The sequence below is a fragment of the Schistocerca cancellata genome, chromosome 8 (genome assembly GCF_023864275.1).
Source record: "Schistocerca cancellata isolate TAMUIC-IGC-003103 chromosome 8, iqSchCanc2.1, whole genome shotgun sequence".
Taxonomy (NCBI): domain Eukaryota; kingdom Metazoa; phylum Arthropoda; class Insecta; order Orthoptera; family Acrididae; genus Schistocerca; species Schistocerca cancellata.
Genome location: NC_064633.1, coordinates 165,623,932 through 165,651,687, shown reverse-complemented (window position 1 = coordinate 165,651,687; position 27,756 = coordinate 165,623,932). Strand labels below are relative to the sequence as shown.

At 38.4% G+C, this 27,756-nt stretch overlaps 1 protein-coding gene across 1 annotated transcript in view; it reads right to left on the bottom strand.

The window, feature by feature from the left end:
* The window catches only part of LOC126095448 (piggyBac transposable element-derived protein 4-like), an 87,479-nt gene extending 61,543 nt beyond the window's left edge, over nucleotides 1-25,936 (bottom strand). Inside the window, exons 1-2 of the mRNA XM_049910241.1 lie at nucleotides 25,822-25,936; nucleotides 24,948-25,718 (exon numbers count right to left, since the gene is read on the bottom strand). Coding sequence (XP_049766198.1) covers nucleotides 24,948-25,718; nucleotides 25,822-25,936 — 886 coding nt within the window. The remainder of the gene's footprint in view (nucleotides 1-24,947; nucleotides 25,719-25,821) is intronic.
* Nucleotides 25,937-27,756: the final 1,820 nt, after the last annotated feature.

Genomic DNA, 27,756 nt, shown 5'->3' with positions numbered 1-27,756 from the left:
TAAATCGGCCGCGGTCCATTAGTATACGTCGGACCCGCGTGTCGCCACTATCAGTGATTTCAGACCGAGCGCCGCCACACGGCAGGTCTAGAGAGACGTCCAAGCACTCGCCCCAGTTGTACAGCCGACTTTGCTAGCGATGGTTCACTGAAAAATTACGCTCTCATTTGCCGAGACGATAGTTAGCATAGCCTTCAGCTGCGTCATTTGCTACGACCTAGCAAGGCGCCATTATCATTTGCTATTTATCTTGTGATACATGTACCGTCAGACCGATGTTCACCAATTATGAATTAAAGTTAAGTATTTCAATAGTTACTTACGTTCTTTGCTACTATAAATTCCGTTAACTGTTCCAGACCTCACGCCAGCCTGCGTGAGCTTAAACGCGTGCCTTTCGGCTTCCTCGTAGTGGCTTGGCTGTCTTGCCCAGTCACAACAGTTCCCGTTTCATGTCTGTCTGATGTAATGTACACTATTTTCTTCAAATTAAGGAGCAAACCGTGTTGCGCCAAGCGATCACTCCGTTTTTGAGTTTACACAGTATTGTAAGAATTCGTGGTTTTTTAGGACCAGTCAGTATTGTTGTTGTGTAGGATCTGTTCACTAGTGCTTGGTTAGTGCATGGCCTTATGATGAGGACTGCCTTGGTTCTTGATGATTCTGGGAAGGATTTCTGTTCTCAATTCCAGCTTGAGAAGATTTGTCGATTATGTAATCATAACTGCAAAGAGGAGCGAATAGTTTTCAGTGAAATTCTGTTAAATTTGAATTGGCTAATTTGTAAGAAGCAAAAGCTAAACATATTTTAAGGATTATCAGTCAGTTTCCAGATGTACTGACTAAAAGATTGGTGATCAATGATAAGACCGTGTATCAGATCGAGTTAATCGATGATGCACACTTTACTAAGCACCGTCTCGATTATACTCTCCAAAAATAAATGATTTACGATAGATAATTGACAAGCTACTGGCTCATGGTGCCACAAGGCCATTCACCTCGCCCTATGATTCATCCATCTTTCTGCTATCCAACAGCGAAGTCATGGGCCACAGGCCAATGGTACATTATCACGCTTTCAGTGAAAACTTTGTCTTGCAGTCGGTTCTCCTTACACATTTGTTTCATGCAGTTTGCCGGGTACATTATTTTACTGTGTTAAACTTCAACCAATCCCATCACTATATCCTCTTAAAGCACACCACTGGCAGTATTATGTACTGATTGAAATGCATTTCACTTCAACAGCAGTTCCAACTGGTTTATTGACAGGCGCAGCAGTTATTTCACTTTCAATGGACGCTATTGTGGACATGCTTAAGTTTATGTAAGTTGGTAATTACTCTGACGATATAATGATATACAGTAAAAGAACATCTAGAGCATTAAGCCAAGTTTTGGTTGGCTTGCAAAAAGTGGGCTTAACTCTTAAATCATAAAAAGTTAGTCTGACCCGTGACGAAATCTCCTTTTTAGGGTACTTAACTTTCTACCGACGAGGTGAGAACTGGTCAAGAGTGAACCAAGGCTATTCAGAACTTTCCTCCACCAAAAATAAGAAAGATAAGAAAGATATAACTGGATTTACCAGTATGAATACCTTTTTTCCAATATTCATACACAATTTGGCCAAGTTAGCTGTGCCCTTGAATCATCTGTGCGGTAAAGGGGAAGTTTTTCTTTAGACTGATAGCAGAACGCCTTTGTTGCACTTATACTTGCACTGTGTAGTGCTTCCGTTTTGGCTGTTTCCGATTTCGAATGTGCCTTCACAGTGTAAAGCAAAGTCTCCAGTTATGGCTGGCAGCTGTACACCTCCAAAAGCATGACGATGGCAGAACTCCTGTCGCATACACTTGTAGGGCTTTTTCTGAGGATGAAGTAAAACAGTCCCTCTACGAGTTGGGCGCTAGCGGTTCTTCTCTTGGATAAATTAAATTTTTATCTCGAACATTAGGAATTGTTGCTTGGAAACGATAACCAGGCCTTGAGCTGGGTGCTTGTCAGGTGCCATTAAACTTGTAGGAAACTGTATTTGGGTGTCTGCATTTTCGTCTTTAGGATTTCAGTAATGTTTAGAAGGGTATCAAATAGATCGAGGATGTCTTCACCCTTTTGTTTGAGGTCGACCACACTACTCCAGAGGTGGTTAAGGATACCAAATTTAAGACGTGAGTTTCCATCGCTTTAGCCGAAATATCTTCGTTATTCGGTAATTCGACAGAAAAACAGGGTCAGAACCGAGCTATAGACGGACTGAAAAAGAGGCCTTTTCACTGGTGATCAAATTTAGGGAAATCAATTTAATAAAAGACTCCTTTTTTATCGCTCCCATTCTGATGGAAGATTAAAGTTTTGTCTCCTTAACCCTGCCAGTTTTCGATATTATCATGGATCTTTGCTTGGGGAACATTTTGGAATTGACAGCACATTATTGAAAATTAAGGAGCACTTCACCTGCCTACAGGAAATAAAGCTTTGTGAAGGCCTGTCAAGGTGTGTGTGAGGTCTTTAACATCGCTAACTGTAATCCTAATACTCGTCATGACCTTCTTTATTCAACCCATGAACAAAAGCCCATGGAAAAGTTTACTGTGTTTTATTTTGGGCCACTTCCTCATTCGAAAGATTTCAACAGATATATATTTATTGTTGCCGGTGCATTCCACCGTTTTGTGTGGCTTGTACGCAGTAAGTGGAAGAAAGCCGGAATAACACTTCAAAATGTTGTTAATATTTCTTCTTTTTTGTTTTAGGACCTATTAGAGTATCTGTTAGTGATAACGCCTCTGCTTTTGTGTCTAGAGAGTTTAGAAACTTCAGCTTTGGGAATGTGATATTTTATACATTACCACCATTCCCTACTACCTGAAGCCTTCCTTTGCAGACCAGGTTAACTGTAGCCTTAAATCCGCACTAATTATTTTCCATGCCCACTTTCAAACCAAATGGAATAAGTCCATAAATGTTTTGAACTTTGCCTTTATTCATGCTGTTAATGAAGCCCATAGGGAAATTCCGGCTAGCCTCATCTTGGCTTGCCTCCTTAATTCACATCACTCTCCTCGTCTAGTAATGACCACCTTCCATAATAGATTAATCCAAAGATCATCCAAGTAATATAGGCGTGCAAAGAATAATAATGATGTGCTGCGCAGAGAAATTGGAAGGATTTCGGACCCAAAGCCAGTGCTATGAGAATATTTCCAATAAACTATTGTCACGTTTTGTTAGATCTTCCAAGTTTGTTAAGATTTCTCACCGTGGTTAGCCTCTTATTAAACAGTTTGCCTCCCAATAAAAACAGACGTGTTCATGTTAGTCTGGATAATTTTATTCGCTGTAAAAATCATTTTAAGGCAGTGGGAGTTCTCTACCGTTACCTTTATTAAGGCGAAGATTGATACGTTTACCAGCCCCCCACCCCCCATAAACCATGGACCTTGCCGTTGGTGGGGAGGCTTGCGTGCTCAGCGATACAGATGGCCGTACCGTAGGTGCGACCACAACGGAGGGGTGTCTGTTGAGAGGCCAGACAAACATGTAGTTTCTGAAGAGGGGCAGCAGCCTTTTCAGTAGTTGCAGGAGCAACAGTCTGGATGATTGACTGATCTGGCCTTGTAACACTAACCAAAACGGCCTTGCTGTGCTGGTACTGCGAACGGCTGAAAGTAAGGGGACACTGCAGCCGTAATTTTTCCCGGGGGCATGCAGCTTTACTGTAAGGTTTAATGATGATGGCGTCCTCTTGGGTAAAATATTGCGGAAGTGAAACAGTCCCCCATTCGGATCTCCGGGCGGGGACTACTCATGAGGACGTCGTTAGCATGAGAAAGAGAATTGGCGTTCTGCGGATCGGAGCGTGGAATGTCAGATCACTTAATCAGGTAGGAAGGTTAGAAAATTTAAGAAGGGAAATGGATAGGTTAAAGTTAGATATAGTGGGAATTAATGAAGTTCGGTGGCAGGAGGAACAAGACTTTTGGTCAGGTGAATGCAGGGTTATAAATACAAAATCAAATAGGGGTAATGCAGGAGTACGTTTAATAATAAATAAAAAAAAGGAGTGCAGGTAAGCTACTACAAACAGCATAGTGAACGCACTATTGTGGCCAAGATAGACACAAAGCCCATGGCCTACTACTATAGTACAAGTTTATATGCCAACTAGCTCTGCAGTTGATGAAGAAATTGATAAAATGTATGATGAGATAAGAGAAATTATTCAGGTAGTGAAGGGAGACGAAAATTTAATAGTCATGGGTGACTAGAATTCGAGAGTAGGAAAAGGGAGAGAAGGAAACATAGTAGGCGAATATGGATTAGGGGTAAGAAATGAAAGAGGAAGCTGTCTGGTAGAATGTGGTTCTAGAAACATAAAAGAAGGTTGTATACCTGGAAGAATCCTGGAGATACTGACAGGTTTCAGATAGATTATATAATGGTAAGACAGAGATTTAAGAACCAAGTTTTAAACTGTAAGATATTTCCAGGGGCAGATGTGGAGTCTGAGCTGTAGATTAAAGCTGAACAAGCTGCAAAAGGGTGGGAATATAAGAAGATGGGACCTGGATAAACTGACTAAACCAGAAGTTGTACAGAGTTTCAGGGAGAGCATAAGGGAACAATTGACACCGAAAGAAATAAAGTAGAAGAAGAATGGATGGCTCTGAGGGATGAAGTAGTGAAGGCAGCAGAGGATCAAGTAGGTAAAAAGACGAGGGCTAGTAGAAAACCTTGGGTAACCGAAGAAATATTGAATTTAATTGATGAAAGGAGAAAATATAAAAACGCAGTAAATAAAGCAGGCAGACATGTATACAAAAGTCTCAAAAATTATATCGACAGGAAGTGCAAAAGAGCTAAGCAAAAATGGCTAGAGGACAAATGTAGGGATATGGAGGGTAACTTCACTAGGGGTAAGAAAGATACTGCCTAAAGGGAAAATTAAAGATACCTTTGGAGAAAAGAGAGCCACTTGTATGAATATCAAGAGCTGAGATGGACACCCAGTTCTAAGCAAAGAAGGGTAAGCAGAAAGGTGGATGGAGTATATAGAGGGTCTATACAAGGGCGATGTATTAGAGGAAAATATTATGGAAATGGAAGAGGATGTAGATGAAGATGAAGTGGGACATACGATACTGCGTGAAGAGTCTGACAGAGCTCTGAAAGACCTGAGTCGAAACAAGGCCCCGGGAGTAGACTACATTCCATTGGAACTACTGACGGTCTTGAGAGGGCCAGTCCTGACAAAACTCTTCCATCTGGTGAGCAAGATGTATGAGACAGGCGAAATACCCTCAGACTTTAAGGAGAATATAATAATTCCAATCCCAAAGAAAGCAGGTGTTGACAGATGTGAAAATTACCGAACTATCAGTTTAATGAGTCACAGCTGCAAAATACTAACGCGAATTCTTTACAGACGAATGGAAAAACTGGTAGAAGCCGACCTCGGGGAAGATCAGTTGGAATTCCGTAGAAATGTTGGAACACGTGAGGCAATACTGCCCCAACGACTTAGCTTAGAAGAAAGATTACGGAAAGGCAAACCTACGTTTCTAGCGTTTGTAGACTTAGAGAAAGCTTTTGACAATGTTGATTGGAACAGTATCTTTCTAATTCCAAAGTTGTCAGGGATAAAATACAGGGATCGAAGGGCTATTTACAATTTGTACAGAAACCAGATAGCAGTCATAAGAGTCGAGGGGCATGAAAGGGAAGCAGCTGTTGGGAAGGGAGTGACAGAGGGTTGTAGCCTCTCCCCGATGTTATTCAATCTGTATATTGAGCAAGCAGTAAAGGAAATAAAAGAAAAATTCGGAGTAGGGATTGAAATCCATGGAGAAGAAATAAAAACTTTGAGGTTCGCCGACGACATCGTAATTGTGTCAGAGACACCAAAGGTCCTGGAAGAGCAGTAGAACGGAATGGAAAGTGTCTTGAAAGGAGGATATAAGATAACATCAACAAAAGCAAAACGAGGATAATGGAATGTAGTCGAATTAAGTCGGGTGATGCTGAGGGAATTAGACTAGGAAATGAGACACTTAATGTAGTAAAGGAGTTTTGCTATTTGGGGAGCAAAATAACTATCTAGCATTCTGCGTGGTGTCTGTTTGTTCTAAGTCGTGTCTCCCTATCACTTTCGCGCAACGACGCTCTGAGCATGTTTTTAGGGAATTGACTAGTTTGAACCTGGGACTTGTTGCTGGTAAGGAGACGCCAGACCACACATGACATGTAGAATTCAGAAGAGTTCAGTGAGACTAGCGATGATATAACCAAATACTTAATGATTTCAGCGTCAGCTCCACTGCACTCCCTGCAAATGAATCATAATACTAACTAAATTTAGTAGAAGGGGTTCAAGGCTTTCCTATTTTTAGTTAGCTGGTAAAATAACGTCACAAAAGCAGTTAAGTCTACCATTGGAAATTTTATTCTACTCACAAAACATTGTTTACAAATTGCACTATTGATAAAAGGATATGTTATAATACAGGATGATAAAAACCAACTGCGTTCAACGAAAATGTGAACGAATATTCCCAGAATGGTTTTCCAAGTTCTAGAATGGATCAAAGGATGACCTATGCCATATCACATCTATAATCTAGGTTTAAATTAAGTTTCACAAAAGAGAAAACTATCAAAATGGTCTACAGTGACCCTCAATTATCTTTAATTACTTATCTAACTTGTAAATTACAGTGGCTGATGTGGCTTCTCAATAATTATATAACATAAAAATCATCGTGTTTCAGATTTTAATGGACGTAGCAAATGTGAATACCATGAGCTTTAATTGACGATCGACACTAGTATTACGTAAAAAGGGGGGGGGGGGGTAACGGATGAGACTTCTGCACTTCTGAGTGAAGCCTTATGCACTCAAAAATGCGGCATCGCGTGCGTTCATTACCTTGTCGGTGTTCGTCAGGGGGCGGCGGATGGCACAGCTCTACGCATCTCACTGTCTCGGAAGCAACTCCTTCCTAACTTCTCCTTACTACAATTTACCGAAGATGGTTTAAAAAAAACTATCTGGCTGTGTTTTCATCTGACCAATCAGGGTCTCAATGTTAACCTTAAGCTCTGCCTATAAAAATTCTGTCTATCCAATGAGAAACGTTATACTTTTCGTGGTGGGGCAATGTTTTTAAAGTTTGCAACGTAACAGAGACGCGAAAAAGTCTCACTCTAAAACTTGCGGCTGGGTGGCCCTTTTAGTGTTATCGTAAGATCTATACTGTTCTTCTGGATGGCTCTAGCTTTTAACATGGGCTGAGGGGTGGTCCTGGTGGTTAGCTGGAGACGTGGGTGTCTGTCCCTTATCGTAGGGCCTTCTAGCTTAACACTGTTCTGCTCTCGGCTTCTGTTACCATTTCTCCCATCGGAACTGCTTCTGTCTCACAGTGGGAAGGTATGACATACATTTAGGCATTCTTGTGTTATAAATAATTACTATTAAAAACAGTCTTGATCATGATTTATTTAACAAGGTGACCGGTTTCGACCACTACTGTGGTCATCTTCAGACCATTGAGTAGGAACCTCTTTCTGTTGGAGAATCACCAGATTCTCCAACAGAAAGAGGTTCCTACTCAATGGTCTGAAGATGACCACAGTAGTGGTCGAAACCGGTGACCTTGTTAAATAAATCGTGATCAAGACTGTGTTTAATAGCAATTATTTATAAGACATTGATCTCTGCGGTTCCCGTAATGCATTCAAAAGTAATTCTTGTGTTAGTCTGTGGTATTTCATTTGCTTGCTCGTTAATCGTATTACTTTGGTTAATTTAATGTCACGATTTATTTGGAGCTTTGTGACATACTACTGGATTTGCTTATCACGTCAGGGTTTTCATGGAAGGTGTTGGATTTTTCTGACACCTTACATATCACCACCCTTAGAACTTAATTTTAGCACTGAATTTAGGCAATGATTGAATAGTTGTCTAAGTCAGTAAAAAATTATTCCTTTATCTAAATTTTTTTGCCTACTGTCCAGCCACATTATTCTGGTTCTATGCTAGTTTGTATTACTAATTTATATTTTTATATTCTTCCATATTATTTCTATTTTATATTCTTCCATATTATTCTCAAAAATATGTTTATATTGACAAGAGAAGAATATTTTTATTATATTATAATTATTATTTTTTAATTAATTTCTTTCTTTATTTAAGTGTGAAGTTTGTTTTTTAAGAAGTTAGTTATCGATTTTCTTGGAAATATTTTTTTAATGTAGTAATTAGGTAAAATCTATTCCTAACACAATTTCTAAATATCATGTACAAGTAGAATGATTTAGTTTCTAGACACTCATTTCAACATTGTTACACTAACAAATAAGAATTATTTCCAAGCATTGCTTTGACAAAGAAATATACATACACAAGTATTGAGATATTATCCTAACAAATGGTACAAATGTTAAAAAAAAGGGAAAACATCCAACAAGATAATTTTTTATTCTTTGTTTTTATAAGGAGAAAATAAGTAAAATATAGTTATTATTTTATTTTTATGAGGTGAAAATAAGTGGCATATAGTTTTAGTGTTTATTATGCCTTACTTTTTGTTCTTTATATACTGTCCATTTCAGACTAATGACTTATTTTTATCGATAGTCTATTTTTTACTTAAGTCCATAGTCAATGACTTATTTTGTAGTTTATTAGCTGTCTGGTGTGCTTAACATATTTAGTTTTCCACACGTTTCTTTTGCACAGTTCCTACATCACATAATTTGATTTCACACATTCACACAATCCTATGAATGTTTAAGCATGAGGTTGGCGAATATTTTTGCTCGAAGGTGATAGACTTGAGCGAGATGGATGTGGGCAAGTATTTGATGTACAGCTTCGTTCGTCGTTCCTTGTTGGCTTTGCAAGTGTGTGTTGCTGTTGTGGAGGTCCCATAATGGAATGGAGCTGTGAGTGCAGAATCTCGTGGTTTACTGGCTTTGCGTGTGTGAAAGTCATCGTTATGTGTCACTGAAAGCAGTCTTTTTTTTTTTTTAGTAATTCTTCGCAGGCGACTAGTTCACAATAGGACAGGGATTTGGGAAGGTATGTCATCTATTCTTCACCCATCTTCTTTCTTGGTCTCAATCTTGCGAAACTTCCACTTCTGTTCTTCCTGCTTTTTCTCTGCTTCTTACTTGATTCTTGGTTCTTCTCTGGGTAGGATATGGAAATATTTATTGATAACTAGTCGCTTTGAAGTTCTCCTCTTAGTAACAGTTTGATAAATTGTTTCTGCATGTCATTTTTACTTTGTGGAAATTTTCTTCAGTTTCGTGCATCAGCGTGCTGTTTAATAGCAGTATTGTGACTTTTACACATATTTTTTTGCCAGTGGCAGGTTGCCCAAGCAGTCTTCTCGTCGGGCCGTTTTTGCTCGCTCCGATGAGTCGGGGCGTCCCAAGACCCTCTTGACCATCCGTGTTTTGTCACAGCAGGGTTCCGCTTAGTGGGCAGAATTACTGCCCACATCAGCTACAAGGGCCCTCTGTTGGTCTCACTGGCCTTTCCCTTCTCTTGACGCTTCTGCCTTGTAGGAATCGTGTCTTGCTAATTACGTTCTTTTCTTTCTTGGTACTTCTCACGTTACAACTTGTGGGTCGTAGCATCTGGTCTTTGCTGGAGTTTTTACAATGGCTCTTACAAAAAGTTTTACTTATAATCATCTAACATATGTCTAGTACCTACATTGTTTTGCGCCTTCTTAAAAAGCTTTACAAATTTTGGCACCCTTTCCATGTTACAATTCTAAGATATTTTGAGTCTTAACTTCTACAACAATTCTCAAATTCGTTTTTTTATTTTTGTGTAGTGTTGTGGTGTATAGCATTTTATCCCTTCACCTTAATCTATGGTACTATTGGTGTTATTTTTGTTTTTGTTTTTATTGGAACTACTTTCTTTTTCCCACCTTCCTCTCTCTTCATTCTTCTTTCTCCTGACGATCTTATCTGCAACATAATCTTGAAATATTGTGCTTATTATTTACCAGTAATAAAATTAAACTTCAGACTTTTTGATATGACTCACATGGTGAAGTCCTGAGGTTTTGCCTGTTTTTGGGTTCAGTAGTTCCACAGCAATTCGGCTAATTATGACAGGTCCTTTGTATGCAGCATAAAAATTATGTATTTTGTGTTTCTGTTTGATGGAGAGATGGTGTGTTTTTACAAATGCTTTCTGGCCTACTGAGAATGTTCATTTAATTGCTGTTCTATCTCCTCTTTCTTTTCTGTTAATGGCTGCCTTTCTTATGTTGGAGAGTGCTGTTGCTATGACTTGTTTGTGCTGTCTACGTGGTGCAACATGAAATCCAACATTTTCTCTGGTTATGTTTGGGGGTTCAACGTTTTTAAGTACAGTAACTGGAGGTAGTAGTGTAGTGCTATGTGGCATTTCATTTATCACTTCTTGAAAATCTTTAAGGTATAAATCCCAAGTGTTGTGTCTTTTGCCTGCATATAATCGGCATAAAGTGTCTATGTCCTTCATAGATCGTTCTGCTGGATTTACGCTAGGTTTGTACTTAGATATGTAGATGGGTTTTATTTTGTGTTGTTTTAACATGTTCTGCCATTGCACTGATTTGTATTGTGGGCCATTATCCGAAATTATTCGTTCCACTTGACCTACATGTCTGAGAAAATCTTGTCTAATTGCTTTATTTATAGTAAGACCTGTAAGACCTTAATGGTGTCAAGGTAACATATTTTGAAGTAAGTTCCTAAACGACAAATATGAAAATATACCCATTTTTTGTGCATGGGAGGGGCCCCATCAAATCTGTTGCAGCTATTTGTTTTAATTTTTTAGCGATTATTGGGAACATAGGTGGTTTGGTTTGGAAAGTGACGTGTTTAGCCGTTATACATTTTTTGCATTTGACTAATACTGTTCTAATTCGTCTTTCCATATTAGGAAAATGGCTTGTTTGTTTTATTTTTAAAAAGCATTTCTTTGGTCCAAAGTGGCCATTACTTAAATCTGCATACCATATGTACTTATCTGGGATATATATTAACCATTCATTCGTTGCAACATTTCGTCTAAAAAATAAAACATTGTTTTTTAACGAGATAGTGCTGTTGAGTGTCTGGAAAATCCTTACTTCTCCACTTGTGTTTGATTCCTAGTATTTCGGGATCCTTGTCCTGTACTTTGCCTATGTTTTTCAATGCTGTCGTAGTTTTCGAAAGGTACTTGTTTCGTATAGTACATTGTAAACTGGTCTTCTGCTGCTTCCAAACCTATGTCATTGGATGCACCCTGTGGACACAGTGATAAAGCATCTGCTAATACATTCACTGGTCCTGGTATGTGTGTAATAGTGAAGTCAAATTCTTGTAGTATTAACCTCCATCTGGCTAGCCTACCATGAATTAGTTTGACGCAAAACAGAAATTCTAATGCTTTGTGGCCAGTGTATACTTTTGTTTTTCTTCCGAACAGGAAGTATCGAAAACGTTGGAAGCCCCATACAATAGCCAATGCTTCCAGCTCCATGACTGAATAGTTTTTTTCGCTTTTTGTGAGTACACGACTGGCAGATGCAATTGTTCTAGATGATCTTAGACCTGCCTGTTCGCATTCTTGGAATAAAACAACTCCTAAACCTGTTTTCGCACTATCAGTGGCCATACAAAAATTTTGTGTTAGATCAGGATGTGCTAAAATCGGTGCTGTTGTTAGTTCGTTTTTCACTTTTAAAAATTCTTCGTTGGCTTGTTGATCCCATACCCATGGCGTGTTTTTTCCAGTCAATGCACATAGGCGTGGTGTTGCGAGAGAGCCGATCGAAATAAATTTTTTATGGAATCCGGTGGGACTTAGAAATCCTCTGAGAGTTCTCTTAATATATGGAGTACAGAATTCTTTGATTGCCGTTAGGTTTTCTGGGTCGGGCATTACCCCTTTCTCTGAAATTATGTGTCCTAGAAATTTGACCTCTCGCCTTCCAAATTTGGATTTTGTTATGTTTAATGTGACCCCATGCTCTTTCATGATCTGTAAAAACTGATTTAATGTGTTGTTGTGATGTTCCCGAGAGGGTTTGCTATAATCACATCATTAACATAACAAGTAATTTTTTGTAAAATATCAGGACTGAGTATAGTATTAAATCCCCCAATAAACGCTGCTAATGATATGTTTAAACCAAATGTCAATCGTTTAAACTGGTAACATCTACCGAATACGATAAATGCTGTAAATTTTCTACATTCTGGGGCCAATTCTATTTGGCAGAAACTACTCTGTAAATCAATTGATGAAAATATCTTAGCACCATGGAAGTTTTGTATCAATTCCTTTAATTTTTCTGGGCGATCTGTCTCAGTGATTATGACTGTGTTGATCTGTCTGGAATCAAGCACTTACCTAATGCTCCCATCTCGTTTTTGTACAATATGGAGCGGGCTGTTATATGTGGAGGTAGCTGGTTCAATAATATCGTCATCTAACATTTTAGATATCTCCTGGAATACTTTATTCCTGTAGCTTAATGGGATTGTATAGGGTGGCACTCTAAATAGTTTGTACTGTTTTACTTCAAACTTGTACTGAAAGTGTTTAATACTGCCAGTCTTAGGTAAAAATACCTCTGCTTTATCTCGTAAAATACCCTCTAATTCTCTTTTACTGTGTTCCGAAATACCTTGAACTTCTTGGAATTTTTCATCGATTTCTTTATGGACATCTAACATGAGTTGAGGCGATTCCCCCTTTTGTGCATACCATTATAATTCTTCATTCTCTTTATCTCTTGTCATTCTCAATTGTTTGTTTACAACTCGTATTTCTTCTTATTTTAGCTTTTGCTCAAAGAGAAGTGTGACATTCCCGAATGTTACGCTACCTTTCCCCATATCTATTATCGCTCGTCTCTCATTTAAAAAATCTGCACCTATAACCAAATCTACAGTTAGTTTAGGTATAATCACGAAGTTGGCTTCGATCTTTTGACATTGACACGAAAGAGTTAACCTTGTTTGTCTCGTAACTTCCGTAGCATTGTTTCTAATAGGACCTCTTACTTTAATCTTACGTGTTTTCAGAACTGGCAATTCCTCATTGGCATTACACTGCATGAATAAATTTTCTGAGATCGCAGTCAGTTCACTTCCGCTATCAATTACAATATTTACTGGGATATGCTTTACCATGGCCTTCACAATTGGTTGAATTTGAAAGGGTTGGTGGTTCTGGTCTTCTTCTTGCATCAACTAATCCTCCACTGAATCATACATGAGTCTTTTTAGGAATTTCCCTTGTGAATTCGAACTTTCTGTAGGATAAGCTTCGACTGCTACTTCTCTCTCTTTTATTTCCTCTTCGCTATTTCTTCCTTCATTTACGCTTTCTTCAACATCCTCTACTTTTTCCTCATCCTCGTCTATCTTCTCTTTCTTCGTCGCTGCTTCCACATAATCGCATCTAAATGCTCTAATTATCGCTTCATAACTTCCTTCATTATATACGTTGGGTTGTGTGCCCACTAGTAACTTATTTTCAACGTCTGTCGACTGCGCATTATCCTCATTGAATCCGCTTTATCTGGTTCCCATCTCAAATAGCTCTGCAATACTCATTACTTCGTCCTTTCCTCCTACATTCGTTGTGCATACCTCTGGTAATTCATCATCCTCGTCAGTATTCTCCCAATTAACTTCGTCCCAACACGATATTGTTATTTTCTTGTCTTCGTTTTCATCAGGTCCCTGCGCATTTGTTTCTTCCTTCTTCTCTTCTCATGATAAGATTTTTAATTCTCTGTTCAAGGTGCTGCAATTGTCCTGGGTCGGTGCGTCATTCTCTTTGCCGTGGGCGCTTAGCTGCCAATTCGAACGTTTATCGGGGTTTGGTGGTCTTACCTCCACCTCTTCTATCTGTATTCTCTTTTCTTGTTCAGCTTGTTGATAGTGGTTTCTTTGTTGATAATTTGTCGGTCTATTGGTTCTCCAGTACCCGTTCCGGTTGTCGTTATTCCCTCTGTAATAGTTGTTGCCGTTCCTGTGTGAATTATAGTTATTGCCATATTCTCTTCTAAATCCATAACCGATTCTTTGTTGAAATCTATTGTTTCTTGTTGCGAAGTTATCACATGGTTCGTAATTATTGTTTCTTCGTACTGTGTCTTGTGGATTCCACTGCTTTTTGCTTTCGTTTTCACGTGCGCTTCGTCTTTTTCTTGCGTCATCTTCCGAAAATATGAACTCTAGTAATTCCCTTAGAATACCTTTAAATGCTTCGACGTCATTGCCTCCGCGACCTACTAATGATTGGTATTTCAATGGTAACTTCATCGCGCATAATTTAATCAACTCTCCGTCATTGTATGGTACATCTAAGCATTGATTTTTCTTTGCCATTAATTCGAAAAATTTCACGGGACTCTTCTCTCCTGAATTTTCAAAATATGGGTTCTGTAATAATTCGTACTTCACTCTGTTCTGTGCTTCGCTGGACCAATATCGTGAAAGAAACTTCTCTCTGAAATCTTCGTACGATCGGCATGTCGCTGCAACATTGTGCATGGTTTCTGCGACTGTTCCCTGACATGTGTGCACATATAATGTCTAATTTGTGTGCTAGCGTCCAGTGTTCTGGTAATCCTACTCGGAATTGATCAATTAAAGTTCGTGGATGTAATGAGTTTCCTTCTCGAAAGTGTTGAAATTTTCTGACTGTGAGGAAATGATCGTTGTCGTACTTCGTCATAGTTCCATATGAAATTCGCGATTCTTCGCCACTTATGTTTCTGATCATTTCTCCCGTCGTTCTTTCCGGTTGTGGATCCATTGGATATTGTCCACTGTAACTTTCGCCTACCCTTGCGTAGTATCGTTGGAGTGGTACGCAATCATTTTCTTCCACCGGTTGTGTACGTGTAGCTGAATGCATTGCACTGTACTCTTCGCGACCTGGCTTTCCATTGTCAGGTATTGGTTCGGTATCTTGCCTGGCTAACCTTGCTGCTTCATTGCACGATCCAAACTGTCTTGAAACATACATTTGTGGTTCCGCATGTGTTTGTGATGACGTTTGTTCATCAAGAATTTCGAAACGTGTTTGTTGCTGTGCAGGCTGTCTGATTTCACGTATGTTACCTTCCGCCTGTGATTGGAATCACTAATGCGTAATATCTTCGTTAACTGCTTGTTTCTCCGGTTCTGTTACAGATACGGATGTGGTAGCAGACTCAGTGCTTGTTCGATCCTGTTCACTACGCTCTTCGATGGCTTGCAACAACTCTGTTCGCAATTTCTGAAATTGACACTTCGTTTGCGCTTCTATTTTGACTATGTGGTTATCATATCTTTTCAACGCTGCTTTTGTGATACGTTTGTGTAACACACTGTTTTCAACAATTTCACGCGCTGTACCTGCTGCTTGTCTAGTAATTACGTTTATCTGTTTCTCTAGTTTCTTGACTTCTCCCTGGGTGTTGTTACGTAATGTTTTGATCTCGTCCAGAATGTCATTACACAATGTTTGTACGTCCACTTGTACCTTGTCAATGTCTGTTCTCAATTGATTGTGACCTGTTATTAAGTTTGTAAGTAGGCTGTTTATGTTTTGTTATTGGCAACGTTACGTAGCGCTCTGTATGAAAAATCACTGGCTGTGCTGTTTGCAGTCTGGGAATAGTTTGCATTGTTGTCTGCCATTGTAGTGTTGGGCAGAAATCCCAATAACGACGCGCGCCAACAAAGAGACAATAGGCAATGACTCACACCGCTGGCAGCCACAAAACGTACTTACGAAACTGACGACGCAGCTGCCGTAGCTAGTAATTACGTAAAAATGGAAGACATTAGGGACATCTTACTCCAGGAACACGACGTAAAACATAACAACATTGCATATCCTGTGATTCACATTACTGTAAATGACGTAAAATTTACAGCAGTACTTCACTCTGGCAGTCCCATTTCAGTAATTAGTGAAACAGCTTTTAGCAAATGCAACAAATCGAACGATTGCCCCACACTTCCGTTACGTAAGGTTAAATTACAAGGTACAATCTTTGGAAAAAGTGTAGATGTACGCCAACAAACCAATTTAGAAATCTTTTGCCAAAGCCACAGCTTCTCTATGAACTTTCTTATTGTTCCATTATTGTCGACGGAAATTATACTGGGAGTAGACTTTTTGAATGGCTACAAAGCAATCTTAAGCTTTCACGATGCTGAAATAAGTTTAGAGAAAGAAGGTAAGTCAATAGCTTTGAAATTTGAAGACTGGCTCTCAAACCATGACGAGGAAATTAATCGGCTTTACCTTCTGTTTGACAACAGTTCGGAATTTTCTACAGAACTAGACACTAACAATCACTCTGCAAGTACTGACAGGGATGATATCGACGGCATATTTGAAACTAATGAGTTAATTCAGAATAAAATTCAAACAATTGAGAATTGTAATGACACTGATAGGCAGGACCTTTTTGAGATTTTACAAGCACATTCCACAGTTTTTACTCACAAAACAGGAACAATCAAGGGATTTCAATACCAATTTCGTGTTCGTGAGCATACTAAATTTTGTGTTGGACCATACGTAATTCCAGCACATTATAGGGACCGTGTTAGAACAGAAATACAATCTATGCTTGACGAGGGCATTATTGAGCCTGCAGTAAGCTCATACAACAATCCGTTACATGTTGTTGAGAAGAAAAATGGATCGATCAGGCTTGTCTTAGATTCGAGACAAATCAATACTATCATTATTCCTGAAACAGACAGGCCGCAGACGATGGAAGAACTACTTCAAAATTTTAATGGTGTAAAAGTGTTGTCTTCCATTGATCTCAGATCCAGCTTTTATCAGATCTAACTTCATCCAGAATGTAGAAAATACACAGCTTTCCTTTGTTTCGGCGTTTGTTATCAGTTTTGGAAACTTCCTTTTGGTTTGAACATTTCTTCGGCAGCATTCATTCGCGGGCTAAATTCCACATTACCTGAGTTCTTAAAATGTCACATCACCTTATATGTGGACGATATTCTGATAGTAGAAGTCTCATGGGAACAATACAATCGCATCCTCAACAGCGTGTTACATAATTTTGCAGAATCTGGAATTACAGTTAACTTGGAAAAGTCTGAATTCGGTAGGTCAAAGGTGAGGTTTTTGGGACATATTATTTCTTCTGAAGGCATTCAGCCGGATCCTGAAAAGTTAGAAGCAATCAGAGCCATTCCAGTTCCATCCACAAAAAAACAAGTCCGCAGTTTTCTAGGTCTCGTAAATTTTTACCGTCGTTTTCTGAATATGCAAATTCTTGTTACACCAAAACTTTGTTCTCTCACTGGAAAAAATACTATTTGGAACTGGGACGAACAAGCACAGTTGGAATTCAATTCTTTGAAAGAAGCGTTACTTCACCCGCCAATACTAGCTCATCCAGATCTGTCACAAGATTTCTTCCTTAGCACGGATTCTTTTAAAGTCGGTCTTGGTGCCCATTTATTTCAAGAAGCCATAGAAAATGACATTACTGTTCAGAAAACCATTGCTTTTGCTAGCCGAGTGCTAAAAAAATCTGAAAAAAAAATATTCTGTTACTGAATTAGAAGCTTAGCTATCGTTTGGACAATTAACTAATTCCGCTTCTTTCTTTCTGGTAAACACGTAAAAGTATACAGTGATCATCGTGCATTACAATTTCTTATGTCTTCAAAATTAAATCATGACAGGTTAAAACGTTGGGCATTGTTTCTGCAAGAATTCCGCTTCACAATAGTCTACATTCCCGGCAAAGAGAACATTGTTGCGGACGCACTGTCACGCGCACCGGCTGGGCTTGAGAAAAGTAACACAGAAGGCAACCTCGAGAAAAATTTCAGTATTCTTTATATTCAGAAAGTCGCCTTTGAAAACTTCATCACCACATCTTTAAAGGACATTGCTCATGAACAAGATAAACATCCGATTTGGAAAGACATCAAAAGTAAATGGCATGAAAAGAAACACACTCAAATTCGGCATTATTACCTGGTTAGAAACAACATACTCTTCAAACGCTGCACTGTTGATGACTAGCTATGGGTACTTTGCATTCCAGACGATTTTGTTAATAAGCTCATTTGGTACATTCATTTCAGCTACGCACATTTTGGCCCACGAAAATGTTATCATATTCTTCGAACGACTTGTTATTTTAACAATATGGAAAAGCGAATTCGAAGAGTCTTGTCTATTTGTAAACTTTGTCAAAAGGCGAAACCATCTACTATCTCACATCGTGCTCCGTTGTTTCCTATTATTCCTTCTTAATTAAAGGAATTTGCTGCTGTTGATCTCTTGGGACCCCTTGTCAGAACATCGAATGTATTTTCGTACGTTCTAGTCGCTGTTGAACATACTTCAAAATTTGTTTCTTTCACTCCGTTACGTAAAGCCACTGGACGGTCTGTATCCAACGCCTTTGTTAAAAATTTCTTACATGAAGTTGGCCACGTTGCTAAAGTCATTTCAGATAACGGACCGCAATTCAGATCTGCTGTTTGGTCACGCATGCTTCGGAATCATAAAATCAAACCTGTTTTTATTTCATTGTACTAACCACATTGTAACCCGTCCGAAAGGATTATGAAGCAAATCAATAAGCTTTGCAGACTTTATTGTCACAGAAAGCATCAGCATTGGGACAGATATTTACACTTATTTCAAAACGTGCTGAATGAAATGCCTCATGACTCCACTGCTTTACCACCTACTCTTGTACTGAAGAATGAAGAACCACCGAACAGATTCAGAGAGCTTGTACCTTTCCCGAATACACGTAAACTTCGACACAAAGACATAATTGATTTGGCTCTCAAAAATATAAAATATGCAGCCGACAAAAGGAGAAAACTACACGGTAAAGCAAATGCAAAGAAATTATGTATTGGTCAGAACGTTCTCATTAAAGCCCATTCACTGTCACATAAGAAGAAAGACTTGAGTCACAAATTCTTTCTAGTTTACAATGGACCTTACAGAATCCGACGTATATCACACGATAATTGCGCCAAAGTTGAAACACTGCGTACTAGGACGAGTAAAGGTTTACACCACATTTCACATGTAAAACCGTTTATTGAGAGATAATCTGTTTTTAATTTAGTCTTTGCTATAAAATTTTTCACTTCACGTTACTAGTACTCTTTGTCGCACTTACAAACTGTTAACATGCAACTTTGTTTTAAAGCTAACTAACTATCCAGTCAAGAATATAGGTAACTAGTACAAGTAATTGCGAGCGCATTGTTATTGCGAACAGACGACACAGTGTTGTTATTTATACATTCTTCCTTGTTAGTTGCACGATAACGTAACGAATATACGGCTTACATACTTAGAACATATACTGCTAATGAGATTTTAATGCAACATTTTGGTTTACTTGAAATACATTCTGGATTTAAAGTACTTTCTGAGAGATACCATATGACACAGTGGTTAGTTTATTTGACATCTACACGATTATATCACGACGCTACTAATATGTGACGCAATTTACATTGTTGCTTTTGCGGTGTATCTGTTTTATACCTGCACAGTTTTTCTGTATTTTTTGGAAAGTAAAACATGTTTTAGTAGTAACTTTTGTGGTATAGCTACAAGGAGACAGCCTTTTCAGTAGCACAACAATACGTTACAGCACAGTACTTTCTTCATCACGGCAATAAGCGTAATAACTAAGATATCTATACGCAAAGCATTTCACTTTTGTTTGTCATGAGATAAGTACATTGACTTCTGCAGAACTTAGCTTTCGGAGGACAATAACTAAGACACTTTCACAGAGATTATCTTACAGCAAGACGCTCATTTAGCGCTACAGGACACGTATTTGAGTGATTAATTTTGTACTTAAAACATTTATTTTTAAAGATATTTGAAGTACAATGATACAAAGGTTTTCCGTTATACATTTAATTCCATTGCTGTAATCCGTAACACCTGAGGGTATAATTACATTAATCCTCAGTGGGGTACATGCTTACTTTGTGTATCATGTGGATGGCTAGCACAAGGAGCCCTAGCTAATATGGTATTTGCTTATACAACTTTACCCATCGGTACCATATTCCTCTAACACATAAATTACACAGCTATCTGATCATTTAACTCAGAGAGACAAACTTTTTACTACGGCAGTGACAGATGTTTACGCAATTACACAGTTGGATAACTTCACACTTATGAAACTGTATTTTGTCTGTACTTTGTGAACTGCTCATATTTTTTTGGAACCATTGTGATACTATGAGAACTTTGAATGATGTATTTGGTATGAGATCATGATTTTTAAAGTACATTTGAGGTAAATGACACTTTTAACATGAGCAGAGAATTTTTTTAATTATTGCAGAAAGCTACGACGTTTTTGAGATTTGACTGAGGTGTTATGATGTTATTTTTACGACGACGATGTGTATTATGCTGTTGAGGTATGTTTATGGTCAATAAGCCGATGTTATATGAGGAATTTGATTATGCTACATATTTATTAAGATGAAATATTGAAGAAGTGTCGACGAATATGTATATGTGTAGTAAGGTAAGGAATAAGGAGTAGTGGTTAGGGACTCTGATTTATGAAAAGGATGTTGGAAACCAAGAATCGTACTTTAAGAGTTATGAAATTTATGTAAATGTGTGAATGTATTACAATACTGATGAAAATTTTTTGGACAATGTTATATTCATAGGATTTTTTTTCTACACATTTGCAATGCAAATTCTTGACCTGTGAAATATTTTTATATGAGACTGTCGCTGTTGTGGAAACTGCTGTTGTAAATATTTCCGTAAGAAAGTTAAGTGACCACCTGCACGTAATGCATCGTGGGCACCCATCTGTGTCAGACACCTGGAAAAAAAGACATTAATGTGGGCCTTTTCAGAGGCACAGGCAGAAATAAAAAGGAGGCCATTATCCTCGCTATTGACATTCCTTTGTAGAAAGCATTGCAAATACGACACGCTCGGACTTGAAAACATATGATTATAGCGTGGAGCTCGTAATTTATGATATTTATTAAAATGCCTAATGAAACGATGAGAAACATTTCACGGCTATTGTCGTGCTAGTTGAGAGAAATGCCATATGGCTTGCTTTATGTATTTATTTACTCATTTTGTTTAATATCTAGTTTCTAGCTGCACTGCAGCATTGGTTAAGATAAAATTTATTAGATGTACTAATATAAATATTTTATGCCTACAGATCCAGTAAATAATTTTATGATCTATTCAAAAAAACGAAGGAGCATAAAAAGACGTTTCCCTTCACAGGAATTGCATATGGAATTTTCTTTTCAAGTACTTGATAATTTCTTTTGTAAAATAAGTTGTAGTGCACCACTTTCATTACATAGACATTAAGATGTGAACAGACATTTCCCTTTTCTGCATTGTTGTTTTTACTGTAATATTTTTTCTGCTTGAGCTTTGTCATGTTTAGGTATAAGTTACTGCTGTTTGCCAGGCATAGTGTTACTGAATTTGACATTCTGTTGCTCTTCTAAGCCAGTTTACTACTGATTTATTTTTCTTGTTTGCTGCACATTGCCTTATATTAGTTGTAATATTGCAATTGCTTTGCCTATTTAAATTTTTTGTCATTGATGTTTGTGTCAATTGTTTTGTGCTGCTGCATTGCCTCGTCCCTTAGTTTAGCATCTGAGCTCAGTAGAATTAATTTAGCTTAAGAGGGGGTAGCCTATAAGAGAATGAGTTGCGATGAATTTGAAGAAATGCACTGAGAGGTTATACGAGAAAAATACAGCAAGCATGCTTGGATAGGATTTTTTTGGCTGGAGCAAATATCGAAATAAGACGAAAGATCTATGGAATGAAGTTTTGGGTTGGACTGCAGTACCAAATGTTACACTGAAAACGAACCCTGTCCTTTCCTTTTGTGTTATCCCACTATGTGTTTGTGTACCCTTGTGTATTTGTTTTCTTCCTGTCTCTGTGTAGTTTCATAGAATTTTTTCTTCTTCTAATACTAAGCTATCACTATGATGAGGAATACTGTTATCCTCAAATATAATTGGCATTAATAATATGTTATTTACCTTGTAAATATGCTTAGACATTATTTATTCTGTTTTGTTTTAATGCTTATGTGTAAAGTTGATGTTTCAAAAGTTATTCTGATCTTTTATGTATTTATTTATCTCATAATTCCTGTAACACTGATGTATACATTTCTTTCTATTATTTTGTAAAGCCTGTATTACTACAAATGTTATCTGTATTATTATGTTTTAATGATGTATTTTGTACCTTTGTTATTGTATTCTTATGTTATAAAATTGTAATTGATACCAGTTCATTAAATTAAGTAACTTGTAAGATCCATTTCACTGCACATGTTCCTGTTGTTCATAGCATATGGACAATATGTAAGAAGTAGGGACTGATAGTGTTTGCACATGTGTTAATAATTCAGCAAGGGACTGGATCACAGCATTGCTGGTTCGAAGGACATTTCAAAAAAAAGTTTTGTGAGTGCACAAGTGGTGGTTTATGGACTTGCTATATTCTCTGCAAGACTCTTCAATGGTGATTGTGCACCTGCATAGTCACAACAGGTGGCTGCTGGCCATCTCTACAAGGACTACAGTGGGTCTGAATCTTTGATGACCCACCAATACCATAATCTCTACAAGGATTGAAGTGGGTCTGCACCTTTGATGGCCCACCAATACCATTATTTCTACAAGGACTGCAGTGGGACTGCACCTCTGGTGGCCCACCAATACCGTAATCTCTACCAGGACTACAGTGGGTCTGCTCAGTGATGACCTACCTACCAATATTCTTCAAAACTAGGGCTGACTCTGCTGTGGCTTGGCTCTGTTGTGGCCCATTACCTGTCAGCATGTCAAGAGTCAGCACTGTCTTTCCGTTGTAAGGACAACACTACTTCTTCAAGACTGCATGGAAATCCACTACTTCTGTGTGCATTGTCTTTTACTGCTCAGACTTTGAGAAAAGAAACGGCAGTTTCACTGTGTTGAATGATCAGGACTGTCTTTATGGACTCTGAGAAAATTTTAGCTTTTGACCAACATTGTATTAATAAGTGTGTGCATTTGCTATTTTTCTTACTGTAATTATGAAAAATTTTTTCAAATCTGTATTGGCCACTGCCCAAAAGAATTTGTAAAATTTTTTGTGGGGAGCGTGGGGGCTATGTAAGTAGGCTGTTTATGTTTTCTTATTGGCAATGTTACGTAGCGCTCTGTATGAAAAATCACTGGCTGTGCTGTTTGCTGTCTGTGGCTAGTTTGCATTGTGGTCTGCCATTGTAGTGTTGGGCAGCTGGATGTGAACAGCGCGTAGCGTTGTGCAGTTGGAGGTGAGCCGCCAGCGGTGGTGGATGTGGGGAGAGTGATGGCGGAGTTTTGAAATTTGTAAAACTGGATGTCATGAACTACTATATATATTATGATGTTAAGGTAAATACATTGTTTGTTCTCTATTAACATCTTTCAATTCCTAACTATGCCTATCAGTAGTTAGTGCCTTCTGTAGTTTGAATCTTTTATTTAGCTGGCAGTAGTGGCGCTCGTTGTATTGCAGTAGCTTGAGTAAGGAAGATTTTTGTGAAGTAAGTGATTTGTGAAAGGTACAGGTTAATGTTAGTCGGAGCCATTCGTTTGTAGGGATATCTGAAAGTCAGATTGCGTTGCGCTAAAAAAAATATTGTGTGTCAGTTTAACACTCTCTGTACCAGGCCTATTTTATGCACCCGTCCCTAGAAACCGGGCAATTTTACCAATATTAAAAAAATTACTGCATCAAATCTACTGTTTGGATTGTGGCAAATTTGGTACCATCTTGAAGCTGCACATTTCTACTTTAATTCTGAGTGAAAGAAACTACTTTACAATGCACAGCTTTAAGGTACAGTTATAGAAATCACTTAGATGTTTTAAGAATTTAGAAAAAGTCATACGAATAAGGGAATACAATTGTGATTTATTTTTAACCAAAATTGTGGCACTACATTACATGTTTCTGATAGTATACAGTATTACATATAAATTTCACACAGAATCATATTGTTTTTTAGTGTGGAAAATTTTAAAGCAAGGTTCCAGGCAGAGTGCAACGCCACACTGTTCACATTCGTATCGTGTCTCTTTGCGAGAAGCCTTGCCACTCTGTTTCTTGCTCCTGGAACTGCACACGTGACACACACGAGCAGCATACTTCTTAGTAGTTGCAGGTATGTGCTGCAAAAAATGTCTCTTTGTTAGCCGACCTACAGTTCCTTCATTTCTTGGAATGAATTCAAGTGTGTCGTCTTCAACAAGCTGAACTGCAAGCACTGTTATAAAGTCTGTTATTGTAATTTTCTTCCTGTGCACTGCATTGTACAGCCAAAATGCATTTGATACTCCCATAAGCAGCAAATGGAAATATAATTTTCGCCACCATTTCACAGTTCTGTGCTGGAACGGATTGTACTGCAGGCGTTGGTCTCCAATATCCACTCCAATTTTATTGAGGTTGTAATCAAGTACCTGAAGTGGTTTCAATACTACAGACCCATTTCTCTTAGTATGCGTACCAAATGTTGCTTGATGCCTTGTAGACAATGTATACACATCTCTCTTATCTTTCCACTTCATTGCCAATACATTATCTTTACGCCGAAAAGACATTTCGCCCTTTTTCAGCTTAGCAGATACTAAATCTTTAGGCAATCCTTTCCTGGATTTGTTCACAGTACCAACAGCTCCAGTGCCTTTCTCTGCCAGTTGCTGAAATAGCTCTGGACTGGAATAAAATCGATCTAAATACACAGTGTGGCCTTTGTTCAGCAAGCTGCTGTCAGACAACAATCGCAAAATAACCGCAGACGAAGAATTGTCAACAATATGCTTACCAGCATAAACTTCAAAATTTACAACATAGCCACTACTGGCTTCAGCAACAGCATATACTTTCAGTCCATACTTATGAGGCTTATTTTGCATGTAAACACGGAAACTCACACGACCTCGAAATGGGCAAATTCCTTCATCAATTGTCACTTTTTCTGAGGGACGATATGCCTGGATACATCGCTCCTTCAAATTATTATAATATGGCAAAACTTTGTAAAGTGGATGAAATCCATCTTCGCCTGGTTTTTTCTGATTTGAATTGTCAACAAGATGCAAGCATGACAGTATCTGAGTGAAACGCAAACGGCTCATGACATGGGGACAAAAGTTACAACTAAGAACAGGATTAGTGCTCCAATGGTCCGCAATTTTGGGCTTTTTCGAAACACACATGTGGAAAATAATACCCAAGAAACGCCTCATCTCACTTATAGTCACTGGCTTCCACGAACTCAAAACTGAATGGGGCTTCAGATTATTTCCTCTTCTTTTCTTCTGTATTGTCTGTGATGCATACAAATTTGTCTGTCTCTTGAGTTCATTTACGTCACTGTCAGTAAGGAACACTTTACTGCAATCCAGTACAGAACTCGACTCATCAATATCCACTAGTATCTGCCTGGGTGTCGTGTTGACAGGCAGAGGTCGGTAGGTGTCAACTGCAGTCCACTCACTGTCTTTCGGATACGGCACAGCTGCTGGATTTGAAGCAACACCTTCAACATCATTCTCGTCTTCATCTGAAGACAAACTGTCATCAATCTCGTCTTCTAAAAAGAATATCACATTATGTGTAACTACATACATCGTTTACACATGTTCAACAGATATGTGCGTACTGCACAATTACGTGGAAAATTCGGAAATACGTACCTTCAAACACACCATTGCATTCAGAATCGTCTGAATCACTCTCTACATTATCCAGAGTGTCGCTATGATTGATCAAATCCGCAATTTCTGCGTCTGATAAACCGCGCCGAAACATGATGACAAACAACTGAATGATATACAGACTGAGAACGCAAAGATAAGTTTTAACATGAATTACAGCGCTGCCGTGACATCTATGGACGCATTTTGTTAATAAACATCTGAAAAACGTATAGCGCTGGCCAAACCCGTAGAAATAACGTTGCAGTGTTTTGAATGAAATTAAATGTAGCGGCCCGTAAATTTTACGGGCTTGGTGATTTTCGCGCGATCCCAGGCCCGTAAATTTTACGGGCTTGGCGCTTAGAGTGTTAAGCACAGTCATGTATAATTGTTGAAAGGGGACGTTTCAAGTTTCCTATCACTTCTCGAGAATCTTGTGCCTCGTCTTCAATATGACTTAGGTGTAACTGAATTTTTTTTTGTTTTCTTCTTTAATCTCACGCATTTGTCTCGTGGTTTCTGCATTCTTAATTTGAATTTGGTTCGCTATGTCTTTATTTTGCCTTGTCATGGTTTCCGTAATTTGTTGTAATAATTCTGCCAGATTGGTGGTCCTATTCGTTTTCTTCCGACGTCCTACGCTCTGTGTTTTCGCCCAAGTGTTGGTTCGCAACCGATTGCATTGAACTGTGCTGTGACACGTTTCTGCTCGCATTCCTTGTACTCTGTGGTGAGGGAGCTCTGATTACTTGTACTATGGGTTCTACGTATTCAAGACGCAAGTTAGAATCCTCATCGACTGTCTCTCTACTTTCCTGCTCCTCTGTCGTATGCTTACTTACGTTTTCTATGCCTTGACGTATATTATCCTCGTTATGGTGCGTTATATGTCCTATTTCTCGCCATTTTCATGCTGGGTCTCTACCTCAATTCGGTCAAGGTCTCGATTTGCCATTGCTTATCTTTCCGAATCCCTTATTTTCTGTTTTAAAAGCAATTCACGCGCCCTACTTCAAGTCAACATGCGCTCATACGATCTCACGCGTTTCATGAACTTTTTGTTCACACGACTTGACACTAATTATACCCAAGACTGACAATCCATTCACTTACTTGTTGGGTCAGAACCAACTTGTCAACGATGTATCCGCCACCTGTGCACCTGCATTGAGGAGAAAACTTAATCCTAACAATTTTTAAAATTCATAACTTAATTATGCTATTGTCTCTGCTAGAATGTCTCACTATCTATCACTGCAGCTACTGTTTTCAACTATTTATGCCTTTCAAAAAAAAAATTTTTTTATTACGAAAATTTTTAACAGGATATTTTTCTGACCTAGTTAGGCATGTGGTCGACCTTCAATCATGGCATTTTACTATCCTGGCAGGGTCGCCATTTTCTAACATTCTGTGTGGTTTCTGTTTGTTCTATATCGTGTTTCCTACCACTTTCGTGCAACGACGCTCTGAGCGTGTTTTTTAGGGAATTGACTAGTTTGAACCTGGGACCTGTTACTGGTAAGGAGACGCCAGACCACACATGACATGTAGAGTTCAGAAGAGTTCAGTGAGACTAGCGATGATATAACCAAATACTTAATGATTTCAGTGTCAGCTCCACTGCACTCCCTGTAAAAGAATCTTAATACTAACTAAATTTAGTGGAAGGGGTTCAAGGCTTTCCTATTTTTAGATAGCTGGTAAAATAACGACGAAAAAGCAGTTAAGTTTACCATTGGAAATTTTATTCTACTCACAAAACATTGTTTATAAATTGCAGTATTGATAAAAGGAAATGTTTTAATACAGGATGATAAAAATCAACTGCGTTCAACAAAAGTGTGAACGAATATTCCCTGAGTGGGTTTCCAAGTTCTACAATGGATCAAAGGATAACCTATGCCATATCACATCTATAATCTAGGTTTA